Source organism: Salmo salar, chromosome ssa05, assembly GCF_905237065.1.
Source record: "Salmo salar chromosome ssa05, Ssal_v3.1, whole genome shotgun sequence".
In the NCBI taxonomy this organism is placed as follows: domain Eukaryota; kingdom Metazoa; phylum Chordata; class Actinopteri; order Salmoniformes; family Salmonidae; genus Salmo; species Salmo salar.
The window spans coordinates 23,266,712-23,287,914 of NC_059446.1; the positions used below are offsets into that span (position 1 = coordinate 23,266,712).

At 44.6% G+C, this 21,203-nt stretch overlaps 1 protein-coding gene across 1 annotated transcript in view; it reads right to left on the reverse strand.

The window, feature by feature from the left end:
- glra4a (glycine receptor, alpha 4a) overlaps positions 1 to 11,068 on the reverse strand; it is an 81,311-nt gene extending 70,243 nt beyond the window's left edge. The window contains exon 1 of the mRNA XM_014199085.1: positions 10,707 to 11,068. Within this exon, the coding sequence (XP_014054560.1) occupies positions 10,707 to 10,774 (68 nt within the window). The 5' untranslated portion in view covers positions 10,775 to 11,068. The remainder of the gene's footprint in view (positions 1 to 10,706) is intronic.
- Positions 11,069 to 21,203: the final 10,135 nt, after the last annotated feature.

Below are 21,203 nucleotides of genomic sequence, written 5' to 3' on the forward strand. Positions count from 1 at the left end.
CCACTACGCAGGGTGAGAGATACAGCAAAAAGAGAAGAGGGAGGAGAGGTGTATATGATATATATAAAGAGAGCGAAAGAGGCACACACACTCTACTCATTCAAATTCTTAATTTGTTTTACATTGTAGAATAATAGTGAAGACATCAAAACGAATAAATAACATACGGACTCATGTAAACTCACCAAAAAAATAAACATCCCTTTTTCAGGACACTGTCTTTCAAAGATAATTAGTAAAAATCCAAATAACTTCAGATCTTCATTGTAAAGGGTTTAAGCACTGTTCCCCATGCTTGTCCAATGAACCATAAACAATTAATGAACATGCACCTGTGGAACGGTCGTTAAGACACTAACAGCTTAGACGGTAGGCAATTAAGGTCACAGTTATGAAAACTAAGGACACAAAAGAGGCCTTTCTACTGACTCTGAAAAACACCAATTGAAAGATGCCCAGGGTCCCTGCTCATCTGTGTGAACGTGCCTTAGGCATGCTGCAAGGAGGCATGAGGACTGCAGATGTGGCCAGGGCAATAAATTGCAATGTCCGTACTGTGAGACGACTAAGACAGCGCTACAGGAAGACAGGAAGGACAGCTGATCGTCCTCGCAGTGGCAGACCACGTGTAACAACACCTGCACAGGATCGGTACATCCGAACATCACACCTGCGGGACAGGTACAGGATGGCAACAACAACTGGCCGAGTTACACCAGGAACGCACAATCCCTCCATCAGTGCTCAGACTGTCCACAATAGGCTGAGAGAGGCTGGAGTGAGGGCTTGTAGGCCTGTTGTAAGGCAGGTCCTCACCAGACATCACCGGCAACAATGTCGCCTATGCGCGCAAACCCACCGTCGCCGGACCAGACAGGACTGGCAAAAAGTGCTCTTCACTGACAAGTCGCGGTTTTGTCTCACCAGGGGTGAAGGACGGACAAGAGTTTATCGTCGAAGGAATGAGCGTTACACCGAGGCCTGTCCTCTGGAGCGGGATCGATTTGGAGGTAGAGGGTCCGTCATGGTCTGGGGCAGTGTGTCACGTCGTGTCTTTGGCTATGCCGGATTAAGTGATATGACATGCTATTCTATAAAATCCTTTCTCTGTAATTAATATTACCTGATTGAGCTAATCATGTAAAATGTAATTAACTAGAAAGTCGGGGCACCACGAAAGAGTGTTTATAGACCTGTTATCTTCTGAATAAACTCTTAAAGACCTAGTAATATTTTACATCAATAGCAGTCAATATTAATCATCACCTTATGTCAGTCTCATCTGAAAGTTGTAAATTCTTGGTTATCTTCATGAATCCTGGCTAACAAGTTGAATCAGCAATACAAAATTGGGTTTAATTATTTATTTACTAAATACCTAACTAATCACACAGAATTACATATACACAGAACGCAAATTATGTCATACAGAAAACGTCCCTGGGGGACAGAACCTGTATGACGGCTGGTTACACAAAGAGAGGGTGTTGGGCTTGAATGAAAGAGCGAGAAGACTGAGGAACAAAGGGAGAAGCTAAGCTTTTGTAAATACAGTATCTTATGCATTCTAAATTACCGCCCATTTGGAAAAGGAAAATGCAATAAATATTTACTCTGAGCTGCGCTTCGGTAGGTTGGTCGTAGATGCTGGCCAACAGATCTTCCTGTCCTCGGAAGAATGTCTCTGGTGGTAAATTGGATACGTTGTAGTATCTTCGTTGTGTGTTAGACTGGATACGTCGTCCGTCCTTTCGTAGCCCACGTTTACAGCTGCTGTTGCTAACTCAACGGCTAGGAGGTCTCACTTCTTTAGTGAATAAGAGTTCAAAGTTCATACCATTCACAACCAAAGCTCACGCTGAGGTTGGCTTAGTTCTGTAGTTGACATGTTAGTCCTTTTTAATGGACTAACATGGATCGTATGGATCGTCGTCCTATCGTCCTCAGAACAGAAGGTTACATTTTCGTCAAGGGCTTATATAGTGGAGGGAGAGAAGGGTGCGTTTCATAGTTTATAACCCATGTCTCTTCACAGGGGCGGGCCACTGATTGAGCAGGGCTCTAACCTTATGAAAACCCAATTATCTCATTTGGAAGCTAAAATGACATTTAATCTTTTCACAAATAGCATCATATTCAAACATTTAAATTGCACAACAATTCCATGTGAATCTGATAACAACAATGTGTAGACTTTCCAAGAAATACAGTTTATGTCGTCCTGTCATCAGTCATAATGTCTCAGATGACCACCGAACTGACATCATATTCATTAAGTACCAACGCATATTTTCAACTGGTTCTATTACCGAAATATGGTTCCTTTCCCCCCCCCCCCCCACTTGTTTGATGTTCCCAGACTCTCTATGTTTAACAAAGGCTATTCAAGAGTCCTTCAGTAGAGTCAGAGAGAGAGGGAAGGGAGAAAGGTATTTATGGGGGGGGGGGTCATAAACCTTACCCACAGGCCAACGTCATGACACACAGCATCATCGGACTGAGCTTGTTGTAATTGCAGGCAATCGCAAAGCTGTGCATTCCAGGGAAGACATCCTCCTCCCTCATGTGGTGCCCTTCCTGAGGGCTCATCCTGACATGACCCTCCAGCATGACAATGCCACCAGCCATACTGCTTGTTCTGTGCGTGATTTCCAGCAAGACAGGAATGTCAGTGTTCTGCCATGGCCAGCGAAGAGCCCAGATCTCAATCCCATTGAGCACGTCTGGGACCTGCTGGATCAGAGGGTGAGGGCTAGGGCCATTCCCCCCAGAAATGTCCGGGAACTTGCAGATGCCTTGGTGGCAGTGTGGGATAACACCTCACAGCAAGAACTGGCAAATCTGGTGTAGTCCATGAGGAGGCGATGCACTGCAGTACTTAATGCAGCTGGTGGCCACACCAGATACTGACTGTTACTTTTGATTTTGACCCCACCTTTGTTCAGGGACACATTATTCCATTTCTGTTAGTCACAGCTGTGGAACTTGTTCAGTTTATGTCTGTTGCTGAATCTTATGTTCATACAAATATTTACACATTAAGTTTGCTGAAAATAAACACTGTTGACAGTGAGAGGACGGAGTGGTGTGGAGGGGGGGCAATGTGAATAGTCTGGGTAGCCATTTGACTAGATGCTCAGGAGTCTTATGGGTTGGTGGTAGAAGCGGTTTAGAAGCCTCTTAGACCTAGACTTGGCGCTCCGGTACCGCTTGCCGTGCGGTAGCAGAGAGAACAGTCTATGACTTGGGTGACTGGAGTCTGACAATTTTTAGGGCCTTCTGCCTGGTATAGAGGTCCTGGATAGCCGGAAGCTTGGCCCCAGTGATGTACTGGGCCGTTCACACTACCCTCTGGAGTGCCTTGTGGTCGGAGGCCGAGCAGTTGCCATATCAGGCAGTGATGCAACCAGTCAGGATGCTCTCGATGGTGCAGCTGTAGAACCTTTTGAGGATCTGAAGACCCATACCAAATCGTTTCAGTCTCATGAGGGGGAATAGGTTTTATGCCCGCTTCACTACTGTCATGGTATGCTTGGCCCATGTTAGTTTGTTGGTGATGTGGACACCAAGGAACTTGAAGCTCTCAACCTGCTTCACTGCAGCCCCATCGATGAGAATGGGGCGTGCTCGGTCCTCTTTTTCCTGTAGTCCACAATCATCTCCTTTGTCTTGACCACGTTGAGGGAGAGGTTGTTGTCCTGGCACCACACGGCCAGATCTCTGACCTCCTCCCTATAGGCCGTCCTGTCGTTGATCAGGGCTACCACTGTTATGTCATTGGCAAATTTAATGGTGTTGGAGTCGTGCCTGGCAGTGCAGTCATGAGTGAACAGGGAGTACAGGAGGGGGCTGAGCACACACCCGAGGGGCCCTTGTGTTGAGGATCAGCGTGGCGCATGTGTTGTTACCCACCCTTACCACCTGGGGGCGGCACATCAGGAAGTCCAGGATCCAGTTGCAGAGGGAGGTGTTTAGTCCAGGGTACTTAGCTTATTGATGAGCTTTGAGGGCACTATGGTGTTGAACGCTGAGTTGTAGTTAATGAAAAGCATTCTCACATAGGTGTTCCTTTTGTCCAGGTGGGAAAGGCAATAGAGCAATAGAGACTGCTTCATCTGTGGATCTGTTGGTGCGGTAAGCAAATTGGAGTGGGTCTAGGGTTTCTGGGATGTTGATGTAAGCCATGACCAGCCTTTCAAAGCACTTCATGGCTACAGACGTGAGTGCTACGGGTCGGTAGTCATTTAGGCAGGTTACCTAAGTGTTTTTGGGAACAGGGACTACAGTGGTCTGCTTAAAACATGTTGGTATTACAGACTCGGACCGGGAGCGGTTAAAAATGTCAGTGAAGACACTTGCTAGTTGGTCAGCGCATGCTCGCAGTACACGTCCTGGTAATCCGTCTGGCTCTGCGGCCTTGTGAATGTTGACCTGTCTAAAAGGTCTTACATCGACTGCGGAGAGAGTGATCACACAGTCGTCCGGTACAGCTGGTGCTCTCATGCATGTTTCAGTATTGCCTCGACGCAAGCATAGAAGTAGTTTAGCTTGTCCGGTAAGCTCGTGTCACTGGGCAGCTTTCGGCTGTGTTTCCCTTTGTAGTCTAATGGTTTGCAGGCCCTGCCACATCCAACGAGTGTCAGAGCTGGTGTAGTACGATTTGATCTCAGTCCTGTATTGACACTTTGCCTGCTTGATGGTTCGTCGGAGGGCATAGCGGATTTCTTATAAGCTTCCGGGTTAGAGTCCCGCTTCTTGAAAGCGGCAGCTCTAGCCTTTAGCTCAGTGTGGATGCTGCCTGTAATCCATGGCTTCTGGTATGGTCACTGTGGGGACAACGTCATTGATGCACTTATTGATGAAGCCAATGACAGATGTGGTGTACTCCTCAATGCCATTGGAGGAATCCCAGAACATCTTCCAGTCTGTGCTAGCAAAACAGTCCTGTAGCTTAGCATCTGCTTCATCTGACCACTTTTTATTGATCTAGTAACTTTGTTTGCTTGTAAGCAGGAATCAGGAGGATGGAATTGTGGTGAGATTTGCCAAATGGGAGGGCGAGAGAGAGCTGTGTATGCATCTCTGTGTGTGGAGTATATGGGATCCAGAGTTCTTTCCCCTCTGGTGCACATTTAACATGCTGATAGAAATTTGGTAAAAAAACTGATTTAAGTTTCTCTGCATTCAAGTCCCCGGCTACTGAGAGTGCCGCCTCTGGGTGAGCGTTTACTTGTTTGTTTATGGCGGAATACAGCTCATTCAATGCCATCTTTGTGCCAGCCTCAGTCTGTGGTGGTCTGTAAACAGCTACAAAGAATATAGATGAAAAGTTTCGGTAGAAAACTTTTGACCGGTAGAGTGTGTGTGTGCGCACACACACACACACACACACACACACACACACACACACACACACACACACACACACACACACACACACACACACACACACACTACTGTGGTAGCCATGCTGGTTAAGCATGCCTTAAATAAATCATAGACTGTGTTATGGTGCTTTGCTGGTGACACTTCCTCCTCCATGCTTTACGTTGGGAATTAAACATGTGGAGATCCGTTCACCCACACTGCGTCACAAAGACATGGCCGTTGGAACCAAAAATCTCAGATTTGGACTCCAGACAAAGGACACATTTCCACCAGTCTAATGTCCATTGCTTGTGTTTCTTGGCTCAAGCAAGTCTTCTTATTGGGGTCCTTTAGTAGTGGTTTCTTTGCAGCAATTCGACCATAAAGGCCTGATTCACACTCTGAACAGTTGATGTTGAGATGTGTCTGTTACTTGAACTTTGTGAAGCATTTATTTGGGCTGCTATTTCTGAGGCTGGTAACTCTAATGAACTTATCCTCTGCATCAGAGGTAACTCTGGGTCTTCCATTCCTGTAGGAGCCAGTTTCATCATAGCGCTTGATGATTTTTGCGACTGAAATTGAAGAAACTTTCAATGTTTCTTCAATTGACTGACCTTCATGTCTTAAAGTAATGATGAACTGTCGTTTTTTTGAGCTGTTCTTGCCCTAGTATGGACTTGGTATTTTACGAAATAGGGCAATCTTCTGTATACCCCCCCTACCTTATCACAACACAACTGATTGGCTCAAATGCATTAAGAAAGAAATTCCACAAATTAACCTTTAACAAGGCACACCTGTTAATTGAAATGCATTCCAGGTGACTACCTCATGAAGCTAGTTGAGAGAATGCCAAGAATATGTAAAGCTGTCATCAAGGCAAAGGGTGGCTATTTGAAAAAAACGAAAATATATTTGTTTAACACTTTTGGTTACTACATAATTCCATATGTGTTATTTCATCATTTTGATGTCTTCATTATTATTCTACAATGTAGAAAATAGTAAAAATAAAGAAATACTCGAATGAGTAGCGGTTCTAAAACTTTTGACCGGTAGTGAGTAATATACTGCTCAAAAAAATAAAGGGAACACTTAAACAACACATCCTAGATCTGAATGAAAGAAATAATCTTATTAAATACTTTTTTCTTTACATAGTTGAATGTGCTGACAACAAAATCACACAAAAATAATCAATGGAAATCCAATTTATCAACCCATGGAGGTCTGGATTTGGAGTCACACTCAAAATTAAAGTGGAAAACCACACTACAGGCTTATCCAACTTTGATGTAATGTCCTTAAAACAAGTCAAAATTAGGCTCAGTAGTGTGTGTGGCCTCCACGTACCTGTATGACCTCCCTACAACGCCTGGGCATGCTCCTGATGAGGTGGCGGATGGTCTCCTGAGGGATCTCCTCCCAGACCTGGACTAAAGCATCCGCCAACTCCTGGACAGTCTGTCGTGCAACGTGGCGTTGGTGGATGGAGCGAGACATGATGTCCCAGGTGTGCTCAATTGGATTCAGGTCTGGGGAACGGGCGGGCCAGTCCGTAGCATCAATGCCTTCCTCTTGCAGGAACTGCTGACACACTCCAGCCACATGAGGTCTAGCATTGTCTTGCATTAGGAGGAACCCAGGACCAACCGCACCAGCATATGGTGTCACAAGGGGTCTGAGGATCTCATCTCGGTACCTAATGGCAGTCAGGCTACCTCTGGCGAGCACATGGAGGGCTGTGCGGCCCCCCAAAGAAATACCACCACACACCATGACTGACCCACCGCCAAACCGGTCATGCTGGAGGATGTTGCAGGCAGCAGAACGTTCTCCACGGCGTCTCCAGACTCTGTCACGTCTGTCACATGTGCTCAGTGTGAACCTGCTTTCATCTGTGAAGAGCACAGGGCACCAGTGGCGAATTTGCCAATCTTGGTGTTCTCTGGCAAATGCCAAACGTCCTGCACGGTGTTGGGCTGTAAGCACAACCCCCACCTGTGGACGTCGGGCCCTCATACCACCCTCATGGAGTCTGTTTCTGACCGTTTGAGCAGACACATGCACATTTGTGGCCTGCTGGAGGTCATTTTGCAGGGCTCTGGCAGTGCTTCTCCTGCTCCTCCTTGCACAAAGGCGGAGGTAGCGGTCCTGCTGCTGGGTTGTTGCCCTCCTACGGCCTCCTCCACGTCTCCTGATGTACTGGCCTGTCTCCTGGTAGCGCCTCCATGCTCTGGACACTACACTGACAGACACAGCAAACCTTCTTGCCACAGCTCGCATTGATGTGCCATCCTGGATGAGCTGCACTACCTGAGCCACTTGTGTGGGTTGTAGACTCCGTCTCATGCTACCACTAGAGTGAAAGCACCGCCAGCATTCAAAAGTGACCAAAACATCAGCCAGGAAGCATAGGAATTGAGAAGTGGTCTGTGGTCACCACCTGCAGAACCACTCCTTTATTGGGGGTGTCTTGCTAATTGCCTATAATTTCCACCTGTTGTCTATTCCATTTGCACAACAGCATGTGAAATGTATTGTCAATCAGTGTTGCTTCCTAAGTGGACAGTTTGATTGACTTGGAGTTACATTGTGTTGTTTAAGTGTTCCCTTTATTTTTTTGAGCAGTATATATTTTTTTTTTTAAACACACACACACACACACGTTGAAGTCAGAAGTTTACATCCACCTTAGCCAAATACATTTAAACTCATTTATTTACTCATACATTTAAAGTTTCACAATTCTTTACATTTAATCCTAGTAAAAATTCCCTGTCTTAGGTCAGTTAGGATCACCACTGTATTAAGAATGTGACAAGTCAGAATAATAGTAGAGAGAATTATTTATTTCAGCTTTTATTTCTTTCATCACATTCCCAGGGGGTCACAAGTTTACATACACTCAATTCGTATTTGGTAGCATTGCCTTTAAATTGTTTCACTTGGGTCCAACGTTTGGGGAGACTTCCACAAGCTTCCCACAATAAGTTGGGTGGATTTTGGCCCATTCCTCCTGACAGAGCTGTTGTAATTGAGTCAGGTTTGTAGGCCTCCTTGCTCGCACAAGCTTTTTCAGTTCTGCCCACACATTTTCTATAGGATTGAGGTCAGGGCTTTATTATGACCACTCCAATACCTTGACTTTGTCTTTAAGCCATTTTGCAACAACTTTGGAAGTATGCTTGGGGTCTTTGTCCATTTGGAAGACCCATTTGCCACCAAGCTTTAACTTCCTGACTGATGTCTTGAGATGTTGCTTCAATATATCCACATAATTTTCCTTCCTCATGTTGCCATCTATTTTATGAAGTGCACCAGTCCCTCCAGCAGCAAAGCACACCCACAACATGAGGCTGCCACCCCCGTGCTTCACGGTTGGGATGGTGTTCTTTGTCTTGCAAGCATCCCCCTTTTTCATCCAAACATAACGATGGTCATTATGGCCAAACAGTTCTATTTTTGTTTCATCAGACCAGAGGACATTTCTCCAAAAAGTTCAAACTTTTTTCCCATGTGCAGTTTCAAACCGTAGTTGGGCTTTTTTATGGCGGTTTTGGAGCAGTGGCTTCTTCCTTGCTGAGCGGCCTTTCAGGTTATGTCGATATAGGACTCGTTTTACTGTGGATATAGATACTTTTGTATCTGTTTCCTCCAGCATTTTCACAAGGTCCTTTGCTGTTTTTCTGGGATTGATTTACACATTTCGCACCAAAGTACATTCATCTCTAGGACACAGAACGCATCTCCTTCCTGAGTGGTATGACTGCTGCATGGTCCCATGGTGTTTATACTTGCGTACTATTGTTTGTACAGATGAACATGGTACCTTCAGACATTTGTAAATTGCTCCCAAGGATGAACCAGACTTGTGGAGGTCTACCAATTTTTTCTGAAGTCTTGGCTGATTTCTTTTGATTTTCCCATGATGTCAAGCAAAGAGTCACTGAGTTTGAAGGTAGGCCTTGAAATACATCCACAGGTACACCTCCAATTGACTCAAATGATGTCACTTAGCCTATCAGAAGCTTCTAAAGCCATGACATTTTCTGGAATTTTCCAAGCTGTTTAAAGGCACAGTCAACTTAGTGTATTTAAACTTCTGACTCACGGGAATTGTGATACAGCGAATTATAAGTAAAATAATCCATCTGTAAACAATTGTTGGAAAATGTACTTGTGTCATGCACACAAAGTACATGTCCTAACCGACTTGCCAAAACTATAGTTTGTTAACAAGAAATTTGTGGTGTGGTTGAAAAACAAGTTCATGACTCCAACCTAAGTGAGTGTAAACTTCCGACTTCAGGTGTATGTATAGATGTATAGATAGAGGGGAGAGGAGAGAGAGAAAGACTGAGCAAGAGAGAGTGAGTGAGAAAGGAAGCAAAAAATGTATATACAGAAAGCAGGGATGAGGGAGAGATAGTGGGATCGAGAGAGAAATAGAGTGAGCGTCTCTCTCGTGTCTGTCAACCCAGACACCGTGTCTAAACAGAAATGAGACCGCAGCATTCAACTGTTTTTTTATGATAATTAAATCAAGCATTGTACACCTGTCAGGTACACAATTCATCCCTCCATTTCTGAAATCGTATCAGGACAGATTTTTCAAAAGAAGGCATTTGTTCTAAAAAAAAAAAAATGGTTTAGTAGGTAGAGTTTATGGTGAGGTTACCAGGTTATGGCGACTGTTATATAGTGGTTACAATATACATGTAGCCACTACTTATAATACAAGTTCAGCTGGATGCTCTACAGGTAGTTTAAATCAATACAGGTTATCTTCTCTCTCTCTTCTGTTTAGGTGTGGGTGAGATAGAGGTCTTTTGCATCATATTGTGTTAATACAAGGTTAACATGCCAGGTAGAATCACACAAACCTGTTACTTGCACATAAGGAGACAGTGCTGTGAATAATCCATTGTTTGCATGTCTCTTTTGTTGCTAGTTATTTACCCGCCGTTATAATTCGATTGTTAGTGGTCAACATCTTGCCTCTATTTTTCACTGAGCTGTCAAGATAACTTTGAATGCATTTTTAAACAAAGGATCTAGGGCTCAAATATTCTATATTTGAATGTGTTTGCCAATGTCCAAATATACAAAAGTCTGGTAGCAATCAATGTCCGGTTAGTCTCAAAATCAATTGATCATAACTTCACCTTTTATTCCTCTGCATACTCAAAGCAAAATTTAACCACAATAATCAGATAGATAGTGATATAATCTCAGTGAGGGATTATATGAAATGTAGAAAAAAAACAGTTTTAAATCCACTCTGTTGCCCAGTGAAGGATAACCCACAAGCAATGCAATACTGTCTTTCTTACCTGATAAAGCCTCCTTGAAAAAAGCAAAAAGACAAGACATATAGAATCCTTATGACCCGTGGGAGCATTCTCTGGCTCAGTCTCTCAATCCCTCCCGTTGGAATAATTTGCAGAAAATAATCTGAGCGGCAATCAAATCCACTGAGCGGTTTTTGAGACTAGGCAAAAGAAAGGCATCGTCTCTGTGAGTCTGCAAATCTAATACAACAGTTTGGCTTTGGGGAAAGAAACTTCTTCCCCCCAACCACTAAATCCAGAGGACTGTACGAATCCACTCGGTCTCTTCTTTTACACTTGTGTTTGTGTTTGTCAGTGTATGTTTTAGCGGGAGTGTGCTTTTCTCCTTCTTTCTCGCTCTTTTTTTTTTTTAATGGCAAACTGCTTACTCCAGGAATAATACGGGGGAGGATTTAAAGGGACAGTAGCCTCTTTTTTGATATTGGTCAGATAGATAGATGGCTATAGAGCTCGCCAGGTTGCAGTCCTAAAACCCCTCAAAAAATAACATCTGGTTAGTTCAGCCACCCCTATGGATAAAAAAATGGGAAAGAATAGAGTTTTTGAATAAACCCCGCAAATAAATTCTGAGGTTAACACAGGCTCTTATATTTTGTGCTACGAGATAATAGCAGTTGGTTAACATGAACTTTATGAATGATGAAGCCTTTATGATTTATGTATTTTTATTATTACATACATTCTTCAAAATTCACAAAAAGTGGCTTTAGCTGATGAAGATTATCTCATAGGACAAAACGTATAAGATCTCCTAAACCTGTGTTTACCACAGACCTTATTTTGGGCGTTCATCCCAAAACTTTTTTTTTTTTTTTTTCATTTTCCTCATAGGCTTTGTCCAACAAACCATGGCGGAGTTAGTGCCTACAAAAAGACGCCATTACTATTTCTCTCTTTTGCAATTAGCTCTATGTGTGGGAGATCAAATCACATTTTATTTGTCACATGCTCTGTAAACAAAAGGTGTAGACTTACTTACTGGTCCTTCCCAACAATGCAGAGAGAAAAATTATGGAAATATAATAACACGAAGAATAAATACAAAATGAGTAATGATAACTTGGCTATATACACGGGGTACTAGTACAGAGTGGATGTGCAGGGGTGGTAAAAACTTTCCGGTTTCCAGCCGGAGATGGTTTTCCTCTTCGTTTCAATACGGGGAGAAGATTTTTTGGGGACGGTCGAGTGGAAAAAGGCTACAGAGACAAGTGGGAACCACAGGAACTTCTGTTATGAGTGTGGGGATTTACTGCCTCTACCTAAACTGTAGGACACAGTCTTCTGTTTCAGCTGTAAGGAAGGGAAGATGAAAAAGAGGAAGGCATTGACGAGAATGAGGAATGCAGAGGTTGAGGTTGAATTTGATGAAGATGGTGATAGAAAGAGGGACGGGGGGCGAAGAAGAGTGAGCAGTGCTCCAGGTTGAGTGATGGAGGTGAAATGGAATTGATTGAGGGCGAGTTATGTGAAGTGGAACATGTGGTGAAGAGCTTGGAGCCTAAGCCTTTCATCAATGGACATAAAGAAGAATCTGGTCCAGTAGGAGTGACATTTTGGGAGAAAGTGGATCCTTGCCATTTAGCAGATCCATTTGTGATTTCAGGGTGGGTGGGAAAGGAGTTGGGTGCAGTTGAGTCAGTGAAGGAAACCTGTAGTGGGCTTGCGATATTTGCATGTTTCTTCCATCCAAAAGGGAGTGGGCGCTCCGTGTCACACAACTCGGGGCAAGATCAGTTTCTTGCTTTGCTCTTAGTAACAGGGTACCATTGAAAGGAGTGATTACTGGGCTAGCGGTAAATGTAAAGGTGGCCAAGCGTCGGTTGGAGTGATGTAAATTTCGCCGCCATTGGACTCTGGAGCAGTAGAAATGCGTTCTCTGGAGTGACGAATCACACTTCACCATCTGGCAGTCCGACGGATGAATCTGGGTTAGGCGGATGACAGGAGAATGCTACCTGCCTGAATGCATAGTGCCAACTGTAAAGTTTGGTGGAGGGGGAATAATGGTCTGGGACTGTTGTTCATGGTTCGGGCTAGGCGCCTTAGTTCCAGTGAAGGGAAATATTAACGCTACAGCATACAATGACATTCTAGACGATTCTATGCATCCAACTTTGTGGCAACAGTTTGGGGAAGGCCTTTCTGGTTTCAGCATGACAATGTCCCGTACAGCGAGGTCCATACAGAAATGGTTTGTCAAGATCAGGGTGGAAGAACTTGACTGGCCTGCACAGAGCCCTTACCTCAACCCCATCGAACGCCTTTGGGACGAATTGGAACGCCAACTGCGAGCCATGCCTAATTGGCCAATATCAGTGCCCTACCTCACTAATGCTCTTGTGGCTGAATGGAAGCAAATCCCCGCAGCAATGTTCCAACTTCTAGTGGAAAGCCTTCCCAGAAGAGTGGAGGCTATTATTGCAGGAAAGGGGAGACCAACTTCATATTAATGTCCAGGATTTTGGAATGAGATGTTTGAGTAGCTGTCCACATACTTTGGTCATGTAGTATAACACTTAACTAGTTGCCTTGAACTCAGCTCCCTAGCAACTCAACAAGCACCAGCTGCTAATAATTGCCAATCAGCCTCCACTGCCATTTGCAACACTTAACTAGTTGCCTTGAATGTAGCTCCTCAAACAAGCTCCAGCTGCTACTAAATCAAATCAAATTTTATTTGTCACATACACATGGTTAGCAGATGTTAATGCGAGTGTAGCGAAATGCTTGTGCTTCTAGTTCCGACCATGCAGTAATATCTAAGAAGTAATTTAACAATTTCACAACAACTACTTTTACACACAAGTGTAAAGGAATGAATAAGAATATGTACATAGAAATATATGGATGAGCGATGGCCGAACGCAATAGGCAAGATGCAGTAGATGGTATAGAGTACAGTATATACATATGAAGTGAGTAATGTAGGGTATGTAAACATTATATAAAGTGGCATTGTTTAAAGTGACTAGTGATACATTTATTACATCCAATTCTTTATTATTAAAGTGGCTAGAGATTTGAGTCAGTATGTTGGCAGCAGCCACTCATTGTTAGTGATGGCTGTTTAACAGTCTGATGTCTTTGAGATAGAAGCTGTTTTTCAGTCTCGGTCCCAGCTTTGATGCACCTGTACTGACCTCGCCTTCTGGATGATAGCGGGGTGAACAGGCAGTGGCTCGGGTGGTTGTTGTCCTTGATGATCTTTTTGGCCTTCCTGTGACATCGGGTGGTGTAGGTGTCCTGGAGGGCAGGTAGTTTGCCCCCAGTGACGCGTTGTGCAGACCTCACTACCCTCTGGAGAGCCATACGGTTGTGGGCGGAGCAGTTGCCGTACCAGGCGGTGATACAGCCCGACAGGATGCTCTCGATTTTGCATCTGTAAAGGTTTGTGAGTGTTTTTGGTGACAAGCCAAATTTCTTCAGCCTCCTGAGGTTGAAGAGGCGCTGTTGTGCCTTCTTCACAACGCTGTCTGTGTGTGTGGACCATTTCAGTTTGTCCGTGATGTGTATGCCGAGGAACTTAAAACTTTCCACCTTCTCCACTACTGTCCCTTCGATGTGGATGGGGGGTTGCTCCCTCTAATGTTTCCACGATCATCTCTTTTGCTTTGTGGACGTTGAGTGTGAGGTTATTTTCCTGACACCACACTCCGAGGGCCCTCACCCCCTCCCTGTAGGCCGTCTCGTCGTTGTTGGTAATCAAGCCTACCACTGTAGTGTTGTCTGCAAACTTGATGATTGAGTTGGAGGCGTGCATGGCCACGCAGTCATGGGTGAACAGGGAGTACAGGAGAGGGCTGAGAACGCACCTTTGTGGGGCCCCAGTATTGAGGATCAGCGGGGTGGAGAGCTTGTTTCCTACCCTCACCACCTGGGGGCGTCCCGTCAGAAAGTCCAGGACGCAGTTGCACAGGGCGGGGTCGAGACCCAGGGTCTCGAGCTTAATGACGAGTTTGGAGGGTACTATGGTGTTAAATGCTGAGCTGTAGTCGATGAACAGCATTCTTACATAGGTATTCCTCTTGTCCAGATGGGTTAGGGCAGTGTGCAGTGTGATTGCGATTGAGTCGTCTGTAGACCTATTGGGGCGGTAAGCAAATTGGAGTGGGTCTAGGGTGTCAGGTAGGGTGGAGGTGATATGATCCTTGACTAGTCTCTCAAAGCACTTCATGATGACGGAAGTGAGTGCTACAGGGCGATAGTTGTTTAGCTCAGTTACCTTGGCTTTCTTGGGAACAGGAACAATGGTGGCCCTCTTGAAGCATGTGGGAACAGCAGACTGGGATAGGGATTGATTGAATATGTCCGGAAACACACCAGCCAGCTGGTCTGCGCATGCTCTGAGGACGCAGCTAGGGATGCCGTCTGGGCCAGCAGCCTTGCGAGGGTTAACACGTTTAAATGTTTTACTCACGTTGGCTGCGGTGAAGGAGAACCCGCAGGTTTTGGTAGCGGGCCGTGTTGGTGGCACTGTATTGTCCTCAAAACGAGCAAAGAAGTTGTTTAGTTTGTCTGGGAACAAGACATCAGGGTCCGCGACGGGGCTGGTTTTCTTTTTGTAGTCCGTGATTGACTGTAGACCCTGCCACATACCTCTCGTGTCTGAGCCGTTGAATTGGAACTTTACTTTGTCTCTATACTGATAAGCATCAGTATAGAGACAAAGTAAAGTTCCAATTCAACAAGGTTGTTTGATTGCCTTGCGGAGAGAATAGCTACACTGTTTGTATTTGGTCATGTTTCCAGTCGCCTTGCCCTGATTAAAAGCAGTGGTTCGCGCTTTCAGTTTTGCACGAATGCTGCCATCAATCCACGGTTTCTGGTTCAGGAAGGTTTTAATTGTCGCCGTGGGTACAACATCACTGATGCACTTGCTAATAAACTTGCTCACAGAATCAGCGTATACATCAATGTTGTTGTTCGACGCTATCCAGAACATATCCCAGTTCACGTGATTGAAGCAATCTTGAAGCATGGAATCAGATTGGTCAGACCAGTGTTGAACAGACCTGAGCACGGGCGTTTCCTGTTTTAGTTTAGGTCTATAGGCTGGGAGCAACAAAATGGAGTCGTGGTCAGATTTGCCGAAAGGAGGCCGAGGGAGGGCTTTGTATGCGTTGCGGAAGTTAGTTAGTAACAATGATCCAGAATTTTGCCAGGCCGGGTCGCACATTCGATATGCTGATAAAATTTAGGGAGCCTTGTTTTCAGATTAGCCTTGTTAAAATCCCCAGCTACAGTAAATGCAGCCTCAGGATATGTGGTTTCCAGTTTACATAGAGTCCAATGAAGTTCTTTCAGGGCCGTCGAGGTGTCTGCTTGGGGGGGATATACACGACTGTGATTATAATTGAAGAGAATTCTCTTGGTAGATAATGCGGTCGGCATTTGATTGTAATGTATTCTTGGTCAGGTGATTAAATGGACTTGAGTTCCTGTATTTTATTATGATCACACCACAACTCGTTAATCATAAGGCATACACCCCCGCCCTTCTTCTTACCAGAGAGATGTTTGTTTCTGTCGGCGCGATCCGTGACAAAACCAGGTGGCTGTACTGACTCTGATAACGTATCCCGAGTGAGCCATATTTCCGTGAAACAGAGAATGTTACAATCTCTGATGTCTCTCTGGAAGGCAACCCTTGCTCGGATTTTGTCTACCTTGTTGTCAAGAGACTGGACATTGGCGAGTAGTATACTTGGGAGCGGTGGGAGATGTGCCCGTCTACGGAGCCTGACCAGAAGACGGCTCTGTCTGCCCCTTCTGTGGCATCGTTGTTTTGGGTCACCTGCTGGGATCCGATCCATTGTCCTGGTTGGTGGACCAAACAGAGGATCCGCTTCGGGAAAGTCGTATTCCTGGTCATAATGTTGGTAAGTTGACATTGTTCTTATATCCAATAGTTCCTCCCGGCTGTATGTAATAAGACTTAAGATTTCCTGTGGTAACAGTGTAAGAAATAATACATAAAAAAACAATATACTGCATAGTTTCCTAAGAACGCGAAGCAAGGCGGCCATCTCTGTCGGCGCCGGAAGTACTAAGTGCTAATCAGCCTCAACACCTGTTCTCACTCTCCTTAATCACCACTACCATCCTACTTAAACCTCACCAAACAGTCATTCTTTTTTTGCTTCTCATGCAAGACACTGTGTGTGAAAAACCTTTATCGTAAGGTCTACTCAAGTTAGATAACTTACTTAGATTACAATGGAGATTGATCTCACTGCCTTGTATTCTGAGATGTTTTCAGACTAAGTTCCAGACTCTCCATTATCGGGGACGCACCACCTCTAACTAGACAGCTGTGTTGTCTCAGTACCCCAACACCGTTCCAAGCCTCACAAAGAACCGAAATGCTTTGGCCAGCCTTCAGGCTGATCTCCCCACCGCCTTGCCCGCCGGAGCTCACCACCCTTCCTTCTCCGCATGCGGGGAAGGCTCGACCCCCACCATCCCACCCTTCTACAGAACCCTTCCCCTCTGCTCCCGCATCCACTTCTGAGTCATCCAAATCAGAGCCTCCAATGCTGTCAGCCTGGACTGTTTTTAGTCTACAGAAGAAGCTCCAATTACTTGGCATCTCCCCCCTGCACTAAATGTCAGCTGCTTTCACTGCTGGGTCACCTGAGTTATGCTATCAGGATCATCCCTCAAGGCAGCTCCTTCCCATCTTCTCTCCTGGCTTCCTCTGTGACTTCCCTGCTTCACACTGTGGTGTTTTGATCCCTCGGAGCTCAGGCTTTGCCACCTCCAGAGTCAATTGAATAGTATCACCGATTACTCTTCTCCTGAAGACTTACAGCTGTTCACTGATGCAGCCCCTTCCATCAGGTACAGGGGTTTCTACAGTGGTTGTCTTGCTGCTGCATGGCCTCCTGAATTTGCCTCCTCCCCTGCGTCCCCCCCCCCCCCACCGCCCTATTTGAGTTGTACCCAATTGTCGTAGCCACCTCTCCGCGGACACGAATGGTCCAGAAGGGCCATACTTATCCATTCTGACCAACCTTCTGTGGTACACCTTAACAATGGCCATTCTGACTCCCTCCGTATCATGAGTTTCCTAAGACGTCTAGCCTGGCAATCTGTTAACCAATCGCTTCGTTCTTAGAGCTGTACATGTACCCGGCTAATGTAACTCAATCGCGATTCAGGTGCTTGGCCCCGTATACAGAACCCCTACCAACCCCTGTCCCTCCTTATACATCTATCACATGCCTTTTTCTCCAATGACTTGGTCATTATGTCTGCCTTCGTTACAAATGCCAGCTCATCCCTCTCCATGCGGACATCTTCCATCCAAACTTTCTCAATTTTCTTACTGGGTCTCCATGTTCATCCTCTCACCCGAATGTCTCCCTTCTCCTCAAGGTCCTCCAATGCACCTAATTTTTTTCCTTGCCACCGTCGCTTCTGCTAGCTCTCCTGGGATCTACGGTTGGTTCACTGTGGACATCTCGTCCGTATGCCTGTACTACCTCAACTATATTGCCAACCATTCAGCAGCTACAGTCCAGAACCTCTAACTTCCTCTCCAGGGTCTGACTAACTTGGAGTTCTCTTTTTGTGGATTGCCTTAACCACAACAATCTAACTATCCCGGCCTGACAGTAATGTCTATGGGAGACTCCAAGCCAAACCCTACAGAGTCCCCCCCCCCAGATCCTTCATCTGCAGATCTTGGCTTCATCCAGTCCATTCTCATTCCCCTTATGAAACTTATTCTCCGATCCATCTCCTCAAATATTCTAAACCCGTTTCATGTCTGGTCCTCAACTTGTGAACTGTCAAAGTGAAAAGACTGTTTTAACCATAACCCTTGATTTACATTATCAACCGACAAGCATATACCTGTCAGTGGCGATTTTTGCAAACCCCCCCAATTTTTTTAGATACATGCCAGCAAAGCCACTATACAATACATGAATTGCACTATAACTGTGACAAACGGTGCCCACAAACTGTTAGAGCCGACATAAAGCTGTCCCAACAACAGAGCTTTCTTTTCAGCAAAATGGAATTGATCCTTACCACTGCTACAGCTGGCTATCAGCAGAGCCTTGTCTGAGAGTGAAACAGTGCCTTCAGACTCATTTTTTTTTAAACGTAGCTGATATGGCTGACTTGCTTAAACAAATGTGGTTTCTACTGACAATTGAGATGTACAAACTATGGCATAAGGGAATGATGGGCAGATAAGAGGCAATCTGTAATTTCAATTAAGACATTATTGAGAGACCTAAGACGGACATAGTCAACTTTTTGTTCAGCACCTTTGAAATTTACAGCAACAGAATTCAGAATATGGGCCATTCTTAATGTTCTCCCTGTACACCAAGTCAGAACCGTAGGATAAATAAAGGGAGCATATAAGCAGACAATGAAAGCTCTTACAGTATTCAGTGGTGACATTTCTCTAAAACAGGCTATAGGCTACATGTGCACCACCAAGTCAGAACAGTAGGCTAAGTTATGAGTGGGAAAGGGACCAAATTATTAGGGCGAGGCACATGGTCTACTAACACAACTTACACTTTCTTAGCTACAGTATACATCTCTCCCTGGCATATTACATAACTTATGCAGCAGCATACAATACATTTTTGGACTCCCCTTGTTGTGCTGTGCTAACTTGAACAGGAGTTGCTGCGATGGTCCTTGTGGGAAAATGTTGTCATCAACATTTGGAATTCTGTGGATTTATGGTGCTTTCAAGACAACTGGAAACTCTGGGACAAAAAAACAAGGTTGATTCATGACGTCAGTGAACTTCCGAGTCGAGCTCTAGAAAGAGGCCTGAGTTCCCGACTTGGAATTCCGAGTTAGTTGACTGTTCAAAACGTATTTTCCCAATCGGAGCTCGTTTTTTTTTCTTCAGAATTCCTACTTGTTTTGAACTGAGCTTTTCCAGTTCTGAGTTTCCAGCTGTTTTGAATGCGGCAGAAGTCATGCTGGATTGACAGCATGGCCAATGTATTCAACCTTTTCTGGCCTATGATATTGCATGTGAATGTTTATCCTTTTAAGATAGGAAAAGAGACCCTTTAACCCAGACATGGACCACACACCCTCTCAACTGAATAGCAAGCTAATGATTGCTTTGCAACGCTTGCAGTTAGCCTTTGATTCCTTCCAAACCACTCATTGTTGAATTTGTGATTTCCTATTTGTTTTGTAATGTTTATGTCCAATGTCCGATGAACACCAATATGTTTTATCTATTATTTCTCTTCATATGAAAATCCTTGAAAAGGATTTGCCAGTAGATTGTTGACTTGATTCATAATGATGACTGCTTGTCTAGCTTGCTAGCTACGATTTTGAAAGTATGATGTTGACATCAGTCCAATCAAAGCTACGGTAGATATAACGTGATTGTCACATCCTGAACTTAGAGAGTCTGTTTTATTCTCTATTTGGTTAGGTCAGGGTGTGACATGGGTGGGCAAATCTATGTTTATATTTCTTTGTTGGCCTAGTATGGTTCCCAATCAGAGGCAGCTGTTTATTGTTGTCTCTGATTGGGGATCATACTCAGGCAGCCCTTTTTCCCACCTGAGATTGTGGGATCTTGTTTTTGCATTGTGCTGTCTAGCCCTGCAGAACGTTACGTTCGGTTTTGTATTTTGTTGTTTTGTTGGTGTTCATCAAATAAAGTAAGATGTACGCTTACCACGCTGCACCTTGGTCTCCTCATTCAAACGACGAGTGTAACAGTGATTTGATGTCATTTTATCTGTGGCCAATGACCTTAAGCCTTCTTGGATGGGAACTTCTAATGTAAATCTATGGCAGCACCCAAGGGGCTTGAATTTCGAGCTCTCCCTGTATATTTTGAGATGATGTAGTGTCCCCATGATTGACAGAACACTGAGCCAATCACGGCCAACTAGATAACATTACCAACCCCTACGCTCTGGCTGCACCACCACAAAAAGCTATAAAGGCTTTAACACCTGCGTTTTGGCGCTTCCTTACTCAAGAAAGCAATAAAGAGACCATGTTTGTATGCGGCTTTATTGACTCAATTAACTCATTTCTTTTACATTGTTTACAAACTGATATGTGACACATTAATGCCAACACCTTTTTAGTTTCTCGCTTAACAGATGGGGCTCAAAACAGGTGGGGCTCTGCTCTGAATGACAGGTCGCCATTGATACATGCCACATTTTATCGAGTTGTAAAGCATAGGGGAGGTAAAGGGTGCATAAAACGCGACACACAAAGTAGTGTGTCCTGGGGGGTTAAATCTATTTTATGCGCAAGACACCCAACTGGGGATATAGCCTTTTAAAGAACACCAATGCACTTTGGCTGCGTTTACACAGGCAGCCCAATTCTGATTTTTTTCCCACTAATTGGTCTTTTGACCTATCCGATCTATTCTCATCAGATCTTTTTCAGAGCTGATCTGATTGGCCAAAGGACCAATTAGTGAAAAAAATGTTTTGGTTGACTGTGTAAACG